Source organism: Ambystoma mexicanum, chromosome 5p (genome assembly GCF_040938575.1).
Source record: "Ambystoma mexicanum isolate Mex_15411 chromosome 5p, UKY_AmexF1_1, whole genome shotgun sequence".
NCBI classification, from domain to species: Eukaryota; Metazoa; Chordata; class Amphibia; order Caudata; family Ambystomatidae; genus Ambystoma; species Ambystoma mexicanum.
Genome location: NC_090930.1, coordinates 1,345,924,476 through 1,345,946,516, shown reverse-complemented (window position 1 = coordinate 1,345,946,516; position 22,041 = coordinate 1,345,924,476). Strand labels below are relative to the sequence as shown.

At 45.6% G+C, this 22,041-nt stretch overlaps 1 protein-coding gene across 3 annotated transcripts in view; it reads left to right on the top strand.

Annotated features, from left to right (window-relative positions):
• Positions 1-16,102, top strand: part of LOC138481556 (zinc finger protein 613-like) — a 322,756-nt gene extending 306,654 nt beyond the window's left edge. For all 3 annotated transcript variants that reach the window (XM_069613736.1, XM_069613735.1, XM_069613734.1), the window contains one exon: positions 14,013-16,102. In XM_069613736.1, coding sequence (XP_069469837.1) covers positions 14,013-14,713 — 701 coding nt within the window. In that variant the 3' untranslated portion in view covers positions 14,714-16,102. The remainder of the gene's footprint in view (positions 1-14,012) is intronic.
• The last annotated feature ends 5,939 nt before the right edge of the window (positions 16,103-22,041 follow it).

Below are 22,041 nucleotides of genomic sequence, written 5' to 3'. Positions count from 1 at the left end.
GCGAAACTTTGTTTATAAAGCCTATCGATGCCTTCCATAGAGTATCCTAAAGTGTGGTGTGCAAATGTATTAATAGTGAAGGTGAGTTGCCTGGCTTTGCTCTGTTTACCAGCAATCAGAGGTCTATCATTGCCATCTGCCTGCAGGGGCATACCTAAGTACAAATAAGTTGGAACATATTGGATGGTTTGGGTGTCAGTGGTGATGCTTACTTTACCAAATGTCCTACTGTTGACAACCATCATTTTTGTTTTCGTGGTATTGATAGCTAGCTCTTTTCTTTAGCATATTCTAAAAGAGCTGTAGCTTGTTTTTTACCCCACGTCTAGTACAATCCAACAGAATGAGGTGTCAGCATAGAGTAAACTAGTAATGGCAGTGTCGCCCATTTTTACAGAGCAACCTTGTATGGCAAGCGGAAATGCCGGGAGATCCGCCAGATGTAAATTGGACAGGGGGCCAGGATACACCCTTGCCTGACGCCCCTGTTGATTTCCACCACCACTGACCCCACCTTGTTAACCTTATTCGCGTAGAGCTATTATGGAGAAGTCTTAAGGTTGAGATCAGCCATTCCAGGCATCCTTATTTACAAAGTTTCTGCCATAATCACGGGTGGCATATAGTGTCAAATGCGGCACTGAAGTCCACATATTTATTTATTTGCATTTATAAAGCGCATGAGCAGCCCGGAGGCATTGCGGCGCTGTTAGATGGAATCAACTTAGTTACAGGTAAATGAGCATATTTGGGTACATGCTGTGTTACATGGGTGGCAGTAAGGTTACACATGGTTGCATATTGTAAAGCATATAGCGGCATAGCATATTACATTATGATGTTACATGGTGTCGGCTTAGTTACAGGAAGCAGAAACATACATTGATACAAGGTGAATTGTAAGGGTGGCGATATGGTTACACAAGGGTTACATAGTGTAGGGCATGTAGTGCAGGTCGCGGCATCATACTGTACATATAGCTGAAGAGAAATGTGTGCAAATCATGAAGTAGCATACAGGTATCAGGATCGCCTGCTGCCATACGGCAGGAACTCTCCTCTCCACACACACTTTGTCAAACAATAGCTTAAGCACCGTAGCCCAAGCATCAGGGTCTTCTTTTAACACTACATTCGACACACCACTAGGTCCTGGTGCCCGGGATCCCTTTAAACCGACTATTTCCAGAAGTATGTCCACCCAACTAGGGTGAAGGGGCCATGGAGCAGATACTACTTCTCGTGTGTCTGATTCAACTGCAGAATCATGTTTGGCCCAAATAGGGCCAGAAAGGTGAGTAGAGAGTTTAACTGATTTGACAAATCTATTAAGGTGTAGGGGAAACTACAGGCTCGGTTTTCCTCTTAATGGTATTAGAATGATTTTTGAATTTGATTTACAAGACAAAAGATTATGATTATGCATTAAGTCCAAAAATCCCTGAAAGCCGTTTCCCAGACCCTACTTGCAGGTAGGATTGCAGAGGCTAAATCAGTATCGTAGAAGCCGGCAGGGAGGAGCCCTGGGGATTGATGTTGGAAAATGCATAGCAATATGGAACAGGTACCAAGATGGGACTTACCTATCGGGCCATTTGAAAACTGAGCACTGCGGCCCTCATGACGAGAGGGACACACATGGGGAGCGATAAATTAGCCAATGCAATGGCCTCAAGAATATGCAGAAAGCAAAGCAATCCAATTGAGTAAGATAAAGATTATGGCATCATGGCCTTTAAAAGGCCAGTTCAGGGAGCATCAGAAAGATGCAGGCTGTTGACAGCGAGGAGCAGGCCCGGGTTAAGCAGGCCAGAGTAAGCAGAAGCTGCAGATCATGGGAGACATCCATACCAGGACAGGGAGAAATGCATAGATCAGTGAGCAAAGAAAATACTTTGGACCTCTAACTTGCTCTGGGAGTAAGTTCCTGGTGGTGATTTGTCATCTGGAAAGGCATATCCAACAGCTGGGGTGCAAACTGTGTTGGGGTCCTAGGTGCTGCACCCACCGAATCATGACAAGGTGAAGTGCTATATCCTTGTGGGAAGGGCACCATATCCCTTACTGAGAGTGATAAGAGCAGTGTATCAATTACCAAGACTTAGAAGGGGAACATATCCATTACTAGTGAACTGTGAAGGCATCAGGAAGTAGACGCAGACAACAGAGTAAAGTTTGGGCTACAGACTTTAATTAAAATCACAGAGGTGGGGGTGACCTTATTTTATGCCAAGGTGGGATTACCCTTCTAACTACATCTAATGATAGTTTGTGTCAGGAAGCCCAAAGTAAATTGCCGTCCATGACCCAAAACCCATACTTGCCTTTACATCCATTTGTCCAAACTGTATAGGGATGTCGGCATGAAATGGAAAAGTGTTCAAACAAAAGTTCAGAGCCTCCTCCAGCTTCTCCCTTCCCCAGGATTCCAGATTGTTCATTTTCAATTGTAAAGGGGTTCCCTTCCCCATGCTTTTAAGTCTCTGTTTTCACAACAACAAGATTCCTCAGGATTCCTCCTAGTTCTCAGCCCTTTTGGCTCTTTAATTAATATCACAAAGTTCAACTCTCAGTTTGCAACATGCAAGCCTTTCAGGATGTTCAACCATAAACTTGTATATGAATCAAGTGGCTTCTCTTTAGTGGGGTGTGCTTGGTCTAGGCGAAGTTGTTGAGACACACGGTCCACCCATTACAGGTCATGCAATCGACCTACCTGATTGGCTTCTTTTCCAGAGTTGCACCACCACTACTTCAGCTCAACAGTTGTATTGGACTTTGAGTCCCACAGTTATTGTTCAACACTTGTTTTGCCACCATTCACTTGTCAGATTATCAGGCTTTCTCATACTGGTGCCTCAGTTTCAACTTGTTCATTTCCTCTTTTCCTTATGGCGCTTGCCAATGCTTGCTTTCACTCAACTTTAAACTCACTATCATAACTTGCTTTCTTTACTTTCCATAATTCACAGTTTCTTTATATCGGGGAACGCTTTTCTCTGCTTTCCACTCATGTGGCATTCACCCATTATTTGCTTTCCTTTGGTTTGGTATTCTGAATTGCAGCTCATTCATATTCAAACCAATGTAATTGCAAATTCCCAATTCACTCTCCTGCTCAGAATTTGCACCCTGCTCACGGGCTTCTCATTCATTTTAAAGTTTTAAATGTCACTCTTTTTCTGTCCTTCTAAGCGGCCTTCTCAACTTTGTTACAGTTTGGTATTCACAAACCGCTTCTTTCATCTCATTCTCGTAGCCGTTAAACATCAGTGTTTTACAATTCCAATAACGGCAACCACATTGCCCCTCTGTCGCTCGCTCAATTGTGAGCACTTCGACCTTGTTTCACCACGCAGCCCACACTACAGCGTCCTGGAGTCACTCAGCCTCACTTGACTCACCGGTACGCCGTCTTCCTGTGCCCTTTTCTGCTTCAGTCGGTCCTTGGCGGCTGCAGCTGTTCCCGGCTCGGTAAGCCCCTCGTCCTTGGCATCCAACAACTCTGGTTACTGGAGCAGGAGTCCTCTTGACTCCTGGAGGTTGGGCTGTACCCTGCCACCAGATACCTTCCGACAATGCCAGCCACACCCTGCTTCCGCTGCAGCGACTCTCCAGCACCTCGGTGTCTCCAACACTTGTCACCCTGCATTCTCCTCAGACTTATCCGTCTGCCAGCACCTGGATTCTTTCTCCTTCCCCTTCTCCTTCTCCATTAGCCTCACCTGAGCAGGCCGTTTACAAGGCCTCTTTGGCTACAGGTGCAGGCAAATCACATTGAGTTTTCAACAGTCTTGGAACTCGACATCCCTCTTCCTCGTCCGAGTACCAGAGTTGTGTGTGTGCATGTCTGAGTTAATAAAGAATTAATGTAAGTTCCTGTGTGGTCTCTTTCTCGTCTCTGTAGCATAGTAGTGTAAATTGGAAGTGGTTTTCTAGCAGAATAGGGAAGGGATTGGAAATATCCCATAAAAGCCTGGGGGACATTTGATTCTTGACAAAAGGGAAAAGGAGGATACTGTGCCTCACCCCCAGCCCCTCAAAGTCTCTTCCTCCCAGGAGAACCTCCCTCCCATATCCACCCCTAGGGTCAGGATCCAAGAGCGATGGCCTATCCCTGGCCACCTGGGGGAGGATATTTTGGGGGGAAAATAGAGAATGCCCTCAGATTCCTCACAGAACACAGCATTATACCCCTGAATCAGAATCAGGAAAAAGTGGGCCAGTTACTGTCTTCGTGGCTGGAGTACAAATGTTGAGCGCTATCCCTATCAAAAGGAGGTGTGTCAAAGAAGGTGCTGGCCACTATTTCCATGTGACTGTCATCTGAGCAAAGATGCTTCTAGTCCTCCAATCCCTGTGACTGAGAGCTTGAACCAAGACGAGGATAGGCACTATTCCTGGGACTGTTTTTAGTTTAGTAGGGGACATGGGGAGAGGAGTGTCTCCGTGAGGAGGAGATCCCTGACATGAAATTATTTAACCTAACTTGACACTTAAAAAAATACACCCTGAAATAAGTAGGGGGTGGGGGGCATGTACTCTGCTGCACACCCCACTACACTTGGGTTCCTGGTTGATTTTCTTAGTAAATACACACCATTAATCCTCCTAGCTGCAAGGATTACCCATCTAGATTCTCGGTCCTCCTGTGAGTCCACACCAAAGGTATACAATAAACTATGAATTAGTTTATCCACTGCGCATAGTCCATAAATTTAGCTGCAGGAGCTAGTAATCAGTGTTCAAAATCCTTATTCCAACACATGTTTCGACCCCTTCTACTACAGGTCTTCCTCAGGGCCAACAAATCACCTTTCTATCACGTTATAGTAGACCTTTTATAAAAGGACAGTTGTCCAAGTATGGAGGGCAATCTCCCTTAAATGCTTGTGTCCACAATTAGGACAATTCCCACTGACTGTTTAATTCCAGCGCCCTTCCACAATACTGTAATTATGTCTTGCTCTTGTGTGCTCCATACTTGGACAACTGTCCTTTTATAAAAGATCTGCTATAACGTGATAGAAAGGTAATTTATTGGCCCTGAGGAAGACCTGTAGTAGAAGGTGTCGAAACACGTGTTGGCATCAAATGAGCTAATCGCTGTTAGAAAATTAAAAAAAGCGTTGGAAAAAGAAAAAGATTCATGTTCTATATTGTATGAACCACCCAATAAGGAATTTGAACGCTGATTACGAGGGGATTGTGTCCTCCGACGTATTCCACATCTATGACAGGTAATGACCACAGCTGTGCTACTTGGGAAAATCTTTTGGCGTAGGTGTCCTATGTCAATGACGTCGATACGTTGTCCCTCGAGGGCCTCCGTCGACAGTCGACGTCACTGGATGTTATATATAGGACGCACAGCACGCGTAGCCTCAGTTCCGTTCTTTCCACAAACGTGTTTGCTTGACATCTCGGCGCGCTCAATTCTTCTGCTTCGAAAGCAAATTATTCTACTTTGAAACAATGTCCTTGTTTTCTTCTACCCCGAAGTCGGGCTTTAAAAAGTGTTGGGACTGCAGTGCGAAGATGTCCATCACGGACCCGCACAACGTCTGCCTTTGGTGCCTCGGCCATAGCCACGCCACCGACGACTGCGATGACAGCCAGTCCCTGACATCGAAGGCTTTGCGGGAAAGGAAGAAGAAATGGTAGGTAGGGTGTCTAAGCCCCATAATTCGAAATCCGCTGGGCTTTCAACCAACGACTCGAGGGGTGACTCTCTGCGTCGGTGTAAGTCCAGGGGGTCTGGGAGTGGTTCCCGCCATTCCTCTGCCTCTTCTAGGCATTCGCGGAAGCGCCATCACCGGTCACGGTTGACTTGTCCCACCAAGTTTTCGTCGTCGGCCCAATGGGAGGCATTTCACCAGAAGATGATGGCGATTTTCGAATCGCAAGGCACTGTTTCCGCACCATCAGCAAGGTTGATCGCCATAGCCATGCCAGATCCCGGTCCTCGACGCCATCGAGACCGTCAGAACCTGTGAGGCCTTCCAAGAAGACGTTGATGCCATCGGCGCCGTATTCGTCGAGGGACACTCTCGAGGCTCCGGCTTCGAAGAAGTCGTCGACGCCATCGGCGCCAAGGCCGTCGAAGGACACTCTCAGGACTCCGGCCTTGAAGCAGTTTTCGAAGTCATTGGCGCCTCGGTCGACGTTGACGCTGCTTCCGTCAGCTCCCTCGATGCCGTTTGTGGAGGATTTTCCGGAGGTGCCCCGGAGGGCTGTGGAAACTCTGAGGAAGGCTCTCAGTAAGTCTGTGAGGCCTGTTTTTGAGCCCTTCTCTGTTCCTCCACCCAGATTGGATCTATTCCAACCTTTGGATGATATTTCGGAGGTGGAAGAAGGGTCTGATGAGGAGATGGTTGTGCCTCCTGATGTCCCTGATGACCTGTTGTCTGGTCACAGTCAGATGGAAGAACATTGACAGTCCTTGCATGACTCCAGTGGTCTTGTTACCTGGCCTGAGCCTGGTACGCATGCCGAATCCTCATATATGCGTCTCATGTCGAGGGTGACTGAATACTTGGGGTGGTCTGCTCCACCTGTTGATTTTCTTCAGGATGATCTGACGGATATCCTGGACCAAGGTCCACCCACTGACCGGTGTTGCCATTTCATATGGCTTTGCAAAGAAGGGGGCGGTGGCTTGGACTGCTCCGGAGAGTCTCCCGGCAGTGAATAAGTCGCTTCCGAAAAAATACTGTCCAGCTAGTGGTGACCCCTGCTACTTGTCGACGCAACCTACTCCGGAGAGATTAGTGGTAAAGGAGGCTACGGCCCCCGTAAAGCAGGCTGCGTAACCTACCATCCCTCCTGGTAGCGACTATAAGCGCTTTGATGGTTGGGCGAAGAAGGTATCTTCATCTGGAGGTATGGCTTTGAATGCAGCCAACTCCGTTTGTGCCTTGGCAAGATTCACTCACACTCTGTGGAATTGTGCATCTTTGGCGGCTGAGCATATTCCTGAAGGGGAGGAACGCAATGGTTTTCTAGCCCTTTTGCAGGACGGCAAGGATGCCATGTGTGAAGCCGTTTAGTCGGGTTTGGACACTGCAGACTGTCAGTCGGTTCATGGCTGTGAGCACCGTGATACGCAGATTTGCGTTGTTGCAGAAGTCTGGGTTTGCTCCTGATGTGCAATCCCGGCTTCTCAACATGCCCTTTGATGGTGTCCTTCTGTTTGGCAGCAAGGCTGACAAGAGCCTTGAGAGGTTGCAGACCTCCAAAGCTGCAGCAAAGTCTTTGGGCGCTGAAGTACGTCAACCTCTGCCTTTTCATCCTAGGGAACAGCAATGGAGGGGAGGTTCCTTTCGGTACTACTCTTTGGTAGATCGAGAGGAGCTGCCAGTCAAAGGGGCCACCGTAGGAGTACCAGAGGTGGATAGCAAGGTACTCGAGGTGCCAAAGCCACTCGGGCAGTTGCCCCTTTGCCCTTAGGCTCTGCCGCATCCGCTGAGTCATGAGGCCATGTGCCATGGTTCACCGGTTGGGGGCAGACTTGCGCAGCATCTTGGAGAATGGCGTGCCATTACTTCAGATGTGTGGGTTCTGGAGATCATAACCCACGGCTACTGTCTTCCCTTTCGGCAGAGGCCTCGCGACAATCCACCAGGGAAGCTCTCTTTGAAGCGTCCGGATCCACTCCTTGTGCAGGAAATCCTATCCCTGCTGGAGAAAGGTGCCAGAGAACTGGTGCCTGTAGAGAGAAGAACAAGGGATGGTATTCTCCTTATTTTTTTATCCCAAAAAAAGACGGGGGATTGAGACCCATCATGGGCTTGCGTTGGCTGAACAAGCTCCTCAGGAAGAACAAGTTCAAGATGGTAACTCTTTCTCAAGTCCTCCAGGCCCTTCAACTTTAGGATTGGTTGGTGTCTCTCGACCTCAAGGATGCTTACTTTCATGTGCCGATTCATCCAAAGCACAGGAAGTACCTGAGGTTCGCGGTTGGCGACTTGCATTTTCAGTTTCGGGTCCTGCCGTTCGGATTGACCTCCGCCCCGAGGGTCTTCACCAAGCTGATGGTGGTGGTGGCAGCGTATCTCAGGAAAGGGGGGATTCACGTCCATCCCTACCTGGACGATTGGTTGATCAGGGCACGTTCTCCCAAGCAAACCCTGGATCACCTGTCTGTCACCTGCCACTCCCTTCGCAGGCTGGGCTTCTCCCTCAATTTAAAGAAGTCCCATTTGACACCCACCCAGCGGCTCCAATACATCGGAGCAGTTCTCGACACTTCCCCGGTGTTGTGTTCGCCTCCCCAGGTGAGGGCTCATCACATTCTGCAGATGGTGGACAAATTTCAACGTGCCCAGAGTCTCCCGGCGTTTGAGTTCTTGAGGTTGCTCGGCCTCATGGCATCCTGCATTTTCCTGGTGCCAGAGGCCAGGCTGCGGATGAGATCTCTGCAGTGGGCTCTCAAGATGCAGTGATTGCAGTTCTCCGGCAGGATGTCGGATCCCGTTCAGATTCCACCCTCGGTCGCCCAGGATCTTCTGTGGTGGACAGTCGAAGGCAATCTGATGAAGGGAGCTCCATTTTGGCAACCGTGGCCGGAGGTGACGATCGTGACGACGCATCCCTCACGGGTTGGGGAGCTCATGCCAAAGAGTTAACAGCCAGCGGCCGTTGGTCTCCGTCGGAGTCCAGACTCCACATCAATCTGTTAGAGCTGAGGGCCGTCAGGCTAGCCCTGAAGGCTTTTCTGCCTTCTGTGCGGGGGAAGAATGTCTTGATTATAACGGACAATACAGTGGCCATGCACTACTCAACAAAAAAGGGGGGCAGGGTCACTCCCGTTGTGCAGGGAGGCGATGCAGCTCTGGTTCTGGGCAATTCAGCAGGAAATTTTGATCTCATCAGTTCATCTGGCCGGAGAAGAAAACGCGGCGGCGGACACTCTGAGCAGGCAGAACACGGTCTCTCACGAGTGGGAGCTGGCTCGGGAAGTCTTTTGGAGATCTTCGCCCTTTGGGGAACCCCGCAAGTGGATCTCTTCGCCACCAGTGTCAACCGGAAGTGTGAAAGATTCTGCTTGCGGGAATTTCCTCCAAGAGGAGCCTTGGGGGACGCTTTCATAGTGGAGTGGTCCTTCCCACTGCTGTATGCGTTTCCTCCAGTCCCCGTCATTCCGCAGGTGTTGCGGAGGTTACAGAGGTTTGGTTCCCGGATGATCCTCATTGCTCCGGCATGGGCCAGGAGAGCGTGGTACCCGGACCTTCTAGACATGTCCATCTGCCCTCCACGCCATCTTCCCTACCGAGACGATCTGCTCTCACAGGACGGGGGTTGGGTTCTCCATCCAGAGGTCAAGTCTCTCAGCCTTTATGCTTGGTATATGAAAGGTTGAGGTATAAGGATTGGGACCTCCCTGAAGACGTGATGGAGGTGTTGCTTTCGGCCAGAAGGCCCGCAACGAAATCCCTATACTGTTGCCATTGGAGAAAGTTCTGCGACTGGTGCAGGGTACAGAATTTGGATCCTTTCATATGTTCCATTCCTTTGGTTTTGTCTTTTTTGCTTTCTTTAGCCCACGAGGGTCTGCAAGTAGGTACCATTAAGGGTTAACTGGCGGCGCTGTGCATATTTAAGCGTTCGTCTGAGGAATGTTCTTACTTTAAGATCCCTTTGATTTCTCAGCTTCTAAAAGGGCTGACTAATGTGTTTCCACTGTCCCCTTTCCAGGTGCCGGGATGGGATTTTTCCAGGTGCCGGGATGGGCTTTCAATTTGGTTTTAAAGTCCCTAATGGGAGCTCCATTTGAACCCTTACATTCTTGTCTGTTGAGACTGTTGTCCTTTAAAACTGTATTTTTAGTTGTGGTTACTTCTGCATGCAGAGTGTGAGTGAGTGAGTTGCAGGCACTTTCCACCAAACCACCTTTCTCTGTGTTCCATAAGGACAGGGTTGTCCTTAGGGTTCGGCCTGCTTTTCTTCCGAAGGTTGTGTCAGAATTCCATTTGAGCCAGAAGGTAATTCTTCCAGCGTTTTATCCTCCTCCACATCCTGACGAGGAGAGGCTCCATACGTTGCATCCTAGGAGAGGTTTGAGTTTCTATCTCTCACGGATGTCCCGGATCAGAGTGGATGATCAGCTCTTTGTTGGTTATGCTGGAAGGCGTTTAGGTCAGGCCGTTTCCAAGCAGACCGTGTCCAGATGGATCATTTGACGATCGCTGAGTGTTACCGTTTGGCGGGAAAGGACCCTCCAGTAGGCTTACGGGCTCACTCTACTAGAGGTGTGGCTGCCTCCACTGCCCTACAGAGGGGTGTTCCGATTCGCAATATTTGCGAAGCAGCCACATGGGCTTCTGTCAATACTTTTGTGAGACACTATTCCTTCGACTCCATCCATGGGCAGGATTTGGCCTTTGGTAAGGCAGTCCTATATTCAGCAATTTGATTGGGCATTCTAAAATTCTAAGTTTGTAAATTCTTTTCCCACCTCCATAAATTGGTACTGCTTTGGGAGTCTGTCATAAATGTGGAATACGTCAGAAGACACAATCACCTCGAAGAACAAGTTACTTACCCTATCTGGTAACGTTCTATCGATGGGATGTTCTTCCGACGTATTCCACATCGAACCCTCCCAGCCTGCCCCTCTACAGAATTTCTTATGCGATTGCAGCTTACGTTTCTGCAAGACTTTCTGCAGTCATACTGGCAGGAGATTGGTGCCACACGTTCTGGGAAAAACTACAACTGAGGCTACGGACGCGGTGCGTCCTATATATAACATACGGTGACGTCGACCCTCGACGGATGCCCTCGAGGGACAACGTATCGACATCATCGACGCAGGACGCCTACGTCGAAAGATTTTCCGAAGCATCTAGCTGGTTTACTCCCATGCCAGGCCTACTACTTCAACGGTTTGCTATCCGGGTATATGGGTATACTCCCCGGGTATACGAGTATACTCCCCGGGTATACTCTCCTGCCCGAACAGCGCATCACAAATAGTCAGTGCTTATGCAGTTAGAATCAACTTATAACAGCTTTTCAACAGCTTCACAAAGTTCACTTTTCTGTGACAGTGAAGTTTTACCAACACTTCAGGGCAAACAAGATACACTTGGGTGCCTCAGCAAATTATGCTCCTGTACTTCTGAATAATTGTTTCTAGAAGGGCAGCCTTCTTGCCACTCTTGTTTCCCGACTGCATAAGTAACCAAACACTGACAAGGATAGTCTTAGTCTACGTTTTCCTTGGCTTTGGCAATGTGTGTTTATACCAGCAGTTCTTATACGCTTCACAAAGCATGAATAACAAGCTTCACAACCCTTGAAGCTTTCATTAGTGCCCTTTTGCCTTTGGCCATATCTGTTGTACTTAAATGGCTTCGTTTTTGATTTCTCTTGGCTTTGGTAATGGTTGTATGTATTAGCTTTTACCCAGGTTGCTCCCTCGGGTTGCTGGACTCTCAACAAACTCACAGGCTTAAAGTTAAAGTCGTTTGGATAAATAGAACTTTTGCTGATTTTTGTTAGTTCGGTACTCAAAATCACTTTTAACAGTGCTTCCACACACACGTGAGTGTAAACACCTGCCTTGAACTTGCGAGCAGTCTCGGAGTGCACCAGGGTCACTATCAACTTGTGAACTCACCTGGTAAACTGTGCGCATCTTGTCCTCTCGTTGTTCGCATGTCTTCTACTTTTGTAGCTCCTCATGACCCTGAAAACCACATCTCCTGGTCCGCCGAAGCCGCGTGCCACCGGCAACAGGCATTTCCCTTGCTCAGTAGGCTCTCTGGTGGACGCCAGCCACAAGAGACAGCCTCTTGGGAAGGGAAGCTTCCCTTACGTTTGCTTCCTGCTGCGCAGGTCTCTGCACGACAGGTCTTCATAGGGAAAGCTTCCCTCGGGCAAGCTTCCCTCTTGCACGCTTCCTGCTACACAAATTCTGCACTTTAGACGACTGGAGACACAGACCCTCTCAGGACCGGCTACTGTCTTCAACTTAACAGTGGTCCAGGCGTCTTCTCCCTCTTCCAGTTTCTACGTCGGCTGCATACACAGGCTGCACCATTCACTCTGCTTTCTTCCTAATGCCTGCACCTGAGGGGGCCTTTTAAGCCGCTGTCTCCCTCAGGTGTGGGCCATTTCCATTAATGATTTGACCACTCCTACAGCATTGTTCCTCTTTAGCCCTCTTCCTCGTCCCAGTACTTAAGGAATTATGGGACTTGAACTCCCTAATGACAAAGTTAGTTTTTCTGGTTTCTTCTTCACTCTTAACTTTATTTCTGTTCTGCATAACATTTTCTAAAGAATTATCATAAGGATAAGTTACCTGACTTGATTGAAAAGAAGAAGAAGAAGGTTTCTTGTAATTTAAACCGTTCTTATACTTTTGGGAGCAAGGGGATCTTCTATTCCTCTGAGTCTCCCGGGTTTTAGAAGGGTTTTTATTTCTCTCCATACCAAAGGGTTTCAGATTGGTTTTACCCACATTAAGATGTTCAACTTGCGGAACAGATAGATTGTTATAACAACAAGCCATTACATACTTTGGCATCTGTTAGATATCCTCCCTAGAGGAACAAAAATACTGCGTCTCATCCCATGGAGTCCTGTCATACCCCTGGGCCCTTTCTCCTCCCATGTGATCCTCCCGCAGAACACCACCCCCAGTCCAGATCAGGAAGTGTCTGCCTTTCCCTGGCCACCTTGGATGGAGACTTTAGGAAGGTGTTTAGTGTTTAGTGAGGAGTCCGTAGGATTCATCACAATTATGGTGTCCCCCAGAGTTCGGTGTTGGTTCCTCTTTTCTCGCTACCCTGCTCCTATCTCTTCTTTTAACCTCTCCTTTCACCTTTACGCTGATGATACAAAGATCTTTCTTTCTTTTCTTCCTTTCACTCTGTCCTACATTCCACTGTTTCAAACTGTCTTGTAGCTGTCCAGAATTGGATGTCTTCTCACTTTCTACATTTAAATCCCTCAAAAACTGAGGTTCTGTTCTTTTCCCCTCTTCTATTTCTCCCACCCCTTCTCACCCTCCTCTTTCCTTTCCTCCATCTACTCTTTCCTTTTCTCTTTCAGCGCGCAATCTGGGCTTCATCTTTGATTCTTCTTTCTTTTTCCCTCCATATTGCCTCTATTGCTCGTTCCTGTCAATATTCTCTGTTTAACATTAGTCATGCACGCACCTATGTTTTCTTTCACGCCACTAAACCTCTTCTTTCTCTGTTTTTCTCTCGTATTGATTACTGCTAATTGTTATTACTTAGTCTTCCCGCTTGTCATCTTTTCCCTCTTCGTTCTAATTATAATTCTTCAGTTCGTCTTTTTTTCTACCTCCAGTTCCTCTATCACTTCTTCTTTACTCTCAATCGCATTACTACCCTTTGAATCCCATCTTTTGCATAATTTTCTCTCGATTGTTATTAAGTATGCTCACGCCTTGGCCCTCCTCTATCTCTTTACTTTCGTTCTATGTTCCCTTGTGTTCCTTGCAATCTCAGAACCTGTTTCTTTTGACTGTTACTAAACCACCTTGTTCCTCATCTCGTTTTTGTTCTTTTTCTCTTTTAGCTCCCAAGCATTGGAATGCCCTCCGCCGTTCATTTCGTTCATCTCTTTCCATTTTCCTAACTAATCTTAAACTTTATCTTCTTATGTCTCTAGTTTCTTGAAGGTAAAAACAAAATGATTTTTCTTTCGCTGTTGATGTACATTTGTATTCATCTGTTTCATTTATGATTATACTGTTTCTTTGATTCTTTTATTGTACAACGCCTTTGGCGAAAGGTGCTCTATACATTTTTAATAAAATACAAATAGCTGTCAAGTTATATAGGTGAAACATGTGATCAGCTATAATGTGACCATACATATGGGGTTGTTCCTTTTTACGCAAATGTTTCCATATTTTTTCAATGTTTCAATAATGTTTTTACTACAGTATGTAGAGTAATATTTTAAAATAAAATAATTTGTTTTGACAATGTATTATCATTTAAAATGTTATGTCTATCATTTAATTTCAACAGCTGATGAGAGCATGAACATTCAAAAAGAAGTTGGAGAAACTGCAACCTTTAAAGATTTGTTAGTTAAAAAAAACACAGAAATGTTCCAGAGCTGTGACAATGGTCCAAATTCTCGAAGCCAACAGCATTTAGAAAGTTATGAAACAATGAAAGGAGCGACAACTACTCAATGTGAAAGTGGTGATACTTATTCCAAATATTTCAGTGTCCATCAGGAAAGGTCAAGAGCAAGACTATCGCAGAAGTATAAGGACTGCGAGAATGATCTTTGGGATTTACAGTTTCTTGATGGTCTTAGCAACATGAAGCAAAATCAAAACTCTTACGCATGTACTGAATGTGATGAAAGCTACCGTCTGAAAAGTGAGCTTTTCAGACACATGAGAACACATTCAGCAGAGAGGATTTATTCCTGTACAGACTGCGAGAAAAGTTTCTTTCAGAAGACCGAACTCACTGAGCATTATAGGACACACACAGATGAAAAACCACATTTATGTACTTTCTGTTACAAAAGATTCAGTAGGAAAGATTATCTTTATGGACATATAAGAATACATACTGGGGAGAGACCACATAAATGTACTGACTGTGAGATGACCTTCACTTGGAAAAGTCATCTGAATCGACATCGAAGAAAAAAACATCCCGAGATGAATTCTAAAAATGGAGGAGAGCGACATTACAGCTTTACCAGATGATATCACAACGGAACGAAAGTCACAAGAGTATATTATAAGAATACGGCTACCCTATTATCTGAGTAAAAAAATATAGCCCGCTACAAAGGTGGCAACTCACTGCTCATCAAAACGGATGTGTTTGAATCCCATGGTGATGGGCGCATTAGCAGAAATGGTTCCAGTAACTTCTCCTTTAGCATTATGCAAAACTACAAGCTGAAATAAATATTGAAATACAGCAGCCACAAGAAGCAGGTCCACTATGGAATGCAGTCATATTCAGTGATATTCAAAGTTTGAAGACTTGCTGGAACATGTAAATGAAAAACTAATGGTTAACTTGCCAGCAAATGCACTAGGACCACTTCTATGAGCGCATGTGGCTTTTGAATCCTAGAGTACTCTCAAGGTGGCCAACCATATTGGATGTTTGAATAAAAACAATTTCATTACCTACAGAAAGGGCCAGTACCTCTCAGGGCAATAAGAACACATGGATCTAGGAAACACAGACTATGCAATCGCCAGTCTAAAATGAAATGTATCGCAACAAAATGCCATGACCTTTCATGGAATACCATGAGACCCCAGAGGAATCTGAAGATTCCTCCTGAAATAAGCTTGGACAGTTACAGGTGTAATTGAAGTTTTGTTTAACAAACAAAGAACATTATATTTGAGAGCCAAGAACAATAATCTAAGTATTTGGTTTAGTAGAAATGTAAACTGAAATTACCAGAACCACAAACACAGTGAATTACGACTATTTCAGAAACCCTGTATTCGTAACCATACTGAAGCTGCCATTCCCTTACAGCCACAAATGGTCAACTTGCAATCAGTCTGACTAGCCCACTCCTAAATATGAACTCGTACTAAACTTGAGGCCAATCAAGTCAAGCGAGATGCTCTATATCTTTGTGCCACCAGGTGTCACATATCCATTCAAAGCAGTGACCACTTGAGCCATACCATTCCTTGGCAGATCATTCTGAGTAGAGAGCATGTGCCCATTTACTATTTATGTGCCCGCTTCCTCTCTTCTTGATCCACCTTTGGGCTCCATCTACATTGCCCCATTTTGGTGTTGCAGATCACAGCATTTAGCATCCTTGCAAGACAGTACTGTGAAGTACAGAGCAGAAATTGTTTTGAATCCCATCTTTTGCATCATTTTCTCTTGATTTCTTCTCCCTCCCAAATGATGTTGGTTGCTAAATGGATACTAATTAGCTGTGGACCATTGTGTGATGACTGCTTGGTGCTGTTCTCTGCAAGATCAGACAGATCACTCGTGCTATTCCTTTCTGTTTGGTAAACTAATTACTCAATGGAGTGACATATACCTGCATTGCACTGTTGTATAGTTCATGTGAATTGCAAATAAAGAGACTATTTTTGTAGAAACCCTGCATCTCTGACTTACTTGACGAACTGCATATGTATCTCTGCAATAGTTTTAAGGTGCTGTTATGAACAGTTGCACTTTGAGGCCTGAAGGGAGGGTTGTGGATCAGCAGTAGCCATCGCTCAGGGCCCTGAATCATACAGGGTTTGAAGGATGTTAAATGGAGGTCACCGTGGGAAAAGGCATTGGGTCGATTTCATTGGGACTGTGGCCAATTTTGTTTGTAGTGGTGGTGCTCAATACTCTTCTTGCAGGGAGCTGCTAATGAGTTTCTGCCTGTGTCTGTGGGGGCACCAGAATGATGGCGACAGTGGCCTGGTGGTGGGATTGTCTGTTGCTGGTCTTTAGAAGAGTTTGTGGCTAAAGGGAGTGTAGTGCTCGGAGGGTTCAGGAGATTGTGATTGGGAAGTTGGGATATTTCTATTTGAGTATCCGAATGGATAGCAAAGGAGGGTTCACTCTCAATGGGGAGCTTTAATTATTTGTTTTTGTATATGTAAGCCTTTATTTAATCTCTTTTTACACTGCCTGTGATGGTTGCCCTGACATTGGGAGTCCACAAAGGATAGTAATGCATTCCTAGGTATTCTAGCTTTGGAAACAGTTCTGAGAAATGAAACCTTTTTCAATAATTGATGCTACTAATTAAAGCTGTTTAGGTGTTTGAACAAACCACAAGGCACTTCAACTGGACTATGCCTTGATTTCTTGAGAAATACATGTGGTAAGTAGACCTTGGACAGGAGTGCCTCTCACATTTGCATAGGGGACATACGACTGTGATGCCATCAACTGGACATATTTGGAGAGTTGTTCTCAATCCCCTTGGTGAAGCTATTGTTGGAACTCTGCATACATGTGGCTACAGGTGGAGGTGAGGGTGTGTGTGTAAAAGCAGTTGATTGAAATATGGTTAGCTCCTCCCAACAGACTTAGTTATCTTCTCCATAACAGCACAAACCCTTATTTTGTTCCTTCTCCAAGCAGGTTCAACCTTGTTCTAATGCAGATTGTCAGAAGAACAGGTAAGGCTTTTTTTATTCTCCCAAAAAGATTGCTTTCAAAGTCACTCCAGGTCTCACTCACAGTCCATTAAGGAAGAGTTGATTCTCTTCATAGTGGAGCATCTGCTTTCATCATTACAGGCTCCCAGGTGACAAGGTTGATGTAACCGCCTGTCATCTTCAAGCAGTCCCCATCGATGTAGGGGGGCCCACCTGGTCTTGACCCAGCATTTCTACAAGGCCCAGATTTCCCACCCGAGACATAACCACCACTTGGTGTTGACAGGTTAGGGTGCCAACTCTGGGAAACAGGCAGGCTGAGTAAGAGTTAATAAAGGTTATTCACTGGGCACTTATCACATTTTGACCTAAGAACCTTGATCTTATAGATGCCCAGCCTACTCTTACTTTCCTCCCTGTTGCCTCCACTTCTGCTTGTGCTTAAGGCAGCTTTTCTATATCCACCTTACCTCTACTTCCTAACTCCTGCCTCACCTCCTCGTCACTTCACCATGTGCTTGTTCCTCCTCCCACTTCATACACTCCCTTAGGCATGGGGTCTCCCTTTCAGTTTCATCTCCTGGTCTTCCTCAGGCAACATTTTATTATCTGAAGGAGAAAGATAATTAGACTTAATTATATTAACAAATGAAGAATTAGCTAACTCATTACATACATTATCTGAAGGAATTACTCTCATGAAAACTAATTTAGCAACGTTATTGAATCACCAGGAATTTCAATGTACACTTGCTGATATTAATAGGAAGCTGTAGATTTGTGATAAGCAATTACAGAAGGAAAAACTTCGGAAAATTTGACGTGAAACTATATACTACAAAGAAGACATTGTATACACTAAGTAGGAAGGGTCTCAATAAAATCAAACACATGTTAGAAAGCAAGGTATTGAAAAGGAATCTACTTTATCTTTTGCCAGTACCTCCTCAGACTTCTCTAGTATTGATTTAGAGGAATTAAGGGAATCAGTGAAAGAATTAACTAAAGAGTTACTAACAAAAAATGGCTCTAGAGAAAAGGACTAGAACTATTGATTATCAGAAAGCCTCTACTTCAAAAGAAAAACGAGTTACTTTTTTAGATGAGGTAGAATTAAACTAAGCAAGAAGAAGAAATCTACTAAGAACAGGGGGAGTGACTCTGAAGAGAACATAGTGATGAATATCTCGGATAACATATTTCCAAACTGATACAAAGAATTAGAATATAAAGTGTTTAAAACCAAAAGTACCTTAAATCCTAATATCCAAAAGGCTACATTAAAGTGGTTTAAAGAACTTGATATGGTCCATGCCACCTCGGCTGAAGAGCAGATTTCCTTTGGTGAACTTTCACCACAACCCAATGTCCTGGATGCAGTGGGTGGCAGGGCCCTGTGTGAAAAACCTAAAGGTGTCCCACCCGCTAGTCCCCAGGGATCTGTCATCCAGATGGCCCGAACACGGCCATCGCTTTTGGATCCAGTTCCTGGGGGTGGACCAGTGTGGGAGGATCACCTGGATGAGGGGTCTTCGGGCAGTAGAAGTGGGACACCGAAGGGTGAGATGAGGTATTCCCTTCCCTGTAACACCTTTTCTCCATCCTCCCAGGTAGGATACTTTGAAACTCAACCGCTCCCTTTCCTGACACAGATACTTTCTCATGGACATTACACCGTGAGCGACAACAGACTAACACCAGAGCCGTATACCTGACATGTCCCAACACCATGGCCATGCAATTACTGATCATCACACACACCTGACTCCCATTAAACTTCCCCGAACGGATAAAAGTCAGAGCACGAAAGCACACTTGGAGCGAGGAAAAGCGCGCGAGGAAGCAGCAGTTCCAAGATGGCAGTTTAACACAAGAAGAAAGGCGGTGAGACCAGAGAGGCTTGCAAGGAGGGAAGTGCCCTTGACCTCTAGAAACCGGTACTTTCACGACTTTTGGAAAGTGGGAAGCCTAAGACCGGGAACTGACGCTGAACAAGCCTACACTGTGCATCGAAGGTATCCGGGACTCTCTTGTGTTGATAACCCAGGCAGGGAGGAGCGATTGCCGCCGTGGTACAGCCTGTGGCCCCTACACCAAAGGCGCGCCAGTAAAAGCAACCCAGCCGGTGAGTCGGAGAGACTGATACCAAACCAGCTTGTGTTTGAACCAAGGTTACAAGCGGCAACATTGTATGAAGGAATCCACAAAAAACAGTGTTTGAAGCGCATGTGATGAGCGGTGCAAATATTTGGAAACCAAAGGAGTGAATGACCTTTGAAAGGCCAAGTAAGATACCATGTACAGAGGGGTCCAGCGCCACGTGGGTGCTCATTCGAAGGTCTCTGTTGGGTATCCAACTGAATGGCAACTATATTGTGTAAAGGAAATTTGCATCAAAGTGGTCCGGCAGCGGGTCAAGCGGTGCACATTCGAAAGTCTTTGATAAATGTAAAGTAAACTACAATTAGTCTAAACCCATTTTAGGGAGACTAATGGAATACTAAAAGGATCTGAGCCCGGCTCAGGGCGATCCGGGGAGAACCGCAAGTCACCCGAGAGAATATTTCTGAGCAACTGAATAAAGGGGCCCGGAAGAGGGGGATCCACATCAACCGAATAAAGGGAACTGAGCCCGGAAAAGGGGATCCGTAGTAGCGAAAAAGGATCTGAGCCCGAATCAGGGGGATTCAGGGGGAGACGCCCGAATTAGAAATTTGGATGAAGAAAATAACTTTCCATTTTCTTTTGTGCATCAGGCCCTCTGAATCAGGAGACTTTGATGATAAGAGACTTGGTCACAGAAGGCCATGATGCTGGAAGTAGAACTGTGTCCTTGTGTCGAAGAAGCCAGAGTGTGTGTTTGGCTCGAGTGAACCGCCTTGCCCCATGCTGAAAACGTGGGGAAGGGTGGCCGACGACCCGAATATCCTGACTTATCATTTTGTGAACAGTTCTTTCTTTTTCATGAACATTTTCCCACACATATTTCTTATAGCGTATGGTTTGGCAATATTATTTTTTTTTAGTATAGGCCATTTTGATTTGACAAGACACTAGTATGTCTGTGTTATTATTATTTGATGGTTGTAGCTTGCTCCAATCTGTAGATTTAGGTTTAGATAGGCGTTTATCACCCTCTTGTGAAAGTTCAATAAAACACTCTTGAACTGTGGTCACTTGTGACTGTCTTACTGTTGGTACAATGCCTTCATTACACATGTAACTGGTTTCAGCAGGGCTTTGTGAACCTGAGCATGAAGAGATCGAACAGATTGAATTAATGTGCTACAATATTTTATCGTGGTATCAGTATCATCTTCCAAAGATAGACTCTGCGTATGGGAGACTGCTGGCGGTGCAGTTCCCATCCTCATAGGGTGATCAGTAAGAATCTTGTTGGCCGACAACCTATGTTTACACTGGGGATTCTCATAGCACATAAAACCAGGGGCAGTGCATGGGGCCATTTTAACCCAGTCTCCTTACACACTTTAGACATCCTCAACTTGAGGTCACCATTTCGGTACTCTAAATGTTAGTTAGAGTGGATGGAACAAATAGAGTGGATGGAACGGATAGAGTGGATGGAACGGATAGAGTGGATGGAACAAATGGAGTGGATTACGGATAGAGTGGATGGAACGGATAGAGTGGATGGAACAGATAGAGTGAGAAAACAAATAGAATGGATGGAACTGAGAGTGAATGGAACGGATAGAGTGGATGGAACAGATGAGGGATTGAATGGATGGAGTAAATGGAATAGATGAAGACAATGGAACGGATGAAATGGATGAATCAGATGAAATGGATGGAAACGATCGAGTAGACGAAACGAATAGAATGGATGGAACAGATAGAATGGATGGAACTGAGAGTGAATGGAACGGATAGAGTGGATGGAACAGATGAGGGATTGAATGGATGGAGTAAATGGAATAGATGAAGACAATGGAACGGATGAAATGGATGAATCAGATGAAATGGATGGAAACGATCGAGTAGACGGAACGAATAGAATGGACGGAACAGATACATTTATGAATGAATTAATGAAATGGATGGAGTAAATGGAATAGATGAAGAAAATGGAACGGATGAAGTGGATGAATCAGACGAAGTCGATGAAAGGACAGAGTAGGTGGAACAAATAGGATGGACGGAACAGATGAAGTGAAGTGAACTGAATGGATGGAGCGAATGAAGTGGATGGAACGGATGAAGTGGATGGAACGGACGAAGTGGATGGAACGGACGAAATGGATGATGAAGTGGATGGAACGGATGATGAAGTGGATGAAACGGATGAGGTGGATGGAACGGATAAAGTGGATCGAACAGACGGAGTAGATGGAATGGATAAGGGATGGAACAAATGAAGGGATAGAACAGATTAAATTAATGGAATAGATGGAATCGATGGAATAGATGAAGAGAATTGAACGGATGAAGTGGAGGAAATGGTTCAAGTAGATGGAAAGGCTGGAGCAGATAGAACAGATTGAATGGACGGAATGGATGAAGTGAACTGAACAGATGGAGTAGATGGAACGAATAGAATGGACGGAGCAGATGAAGTAAAGTGAACTGATGGAGTGGATGGAATAGATGAAGAAAATGGAAGGGGTGAAGTGTATGGAATGGACAAAATGGATAGAACGGACAAAGCGGATGGAACAGACGAAGTGGATGGAACTGACGAAGTACGTGGAACGGATGAAGTAGATGGAACGGATGGAGTAGATGGAACAGATGGAGTAGAACAAGGAGTGGTTGGAACGGATGGAGTGGATCAAGTGCGCAGAACGGATGGAGTGGATGGCACAGATGGAGTAGATGGTACGGCTAGAGTGGATTGTACAGTTGGAGTGGATGGTACGGTTGAAGTGGATTGAACGGATGAAATAGATGGAACAGCTGAAGTGGATGGAACG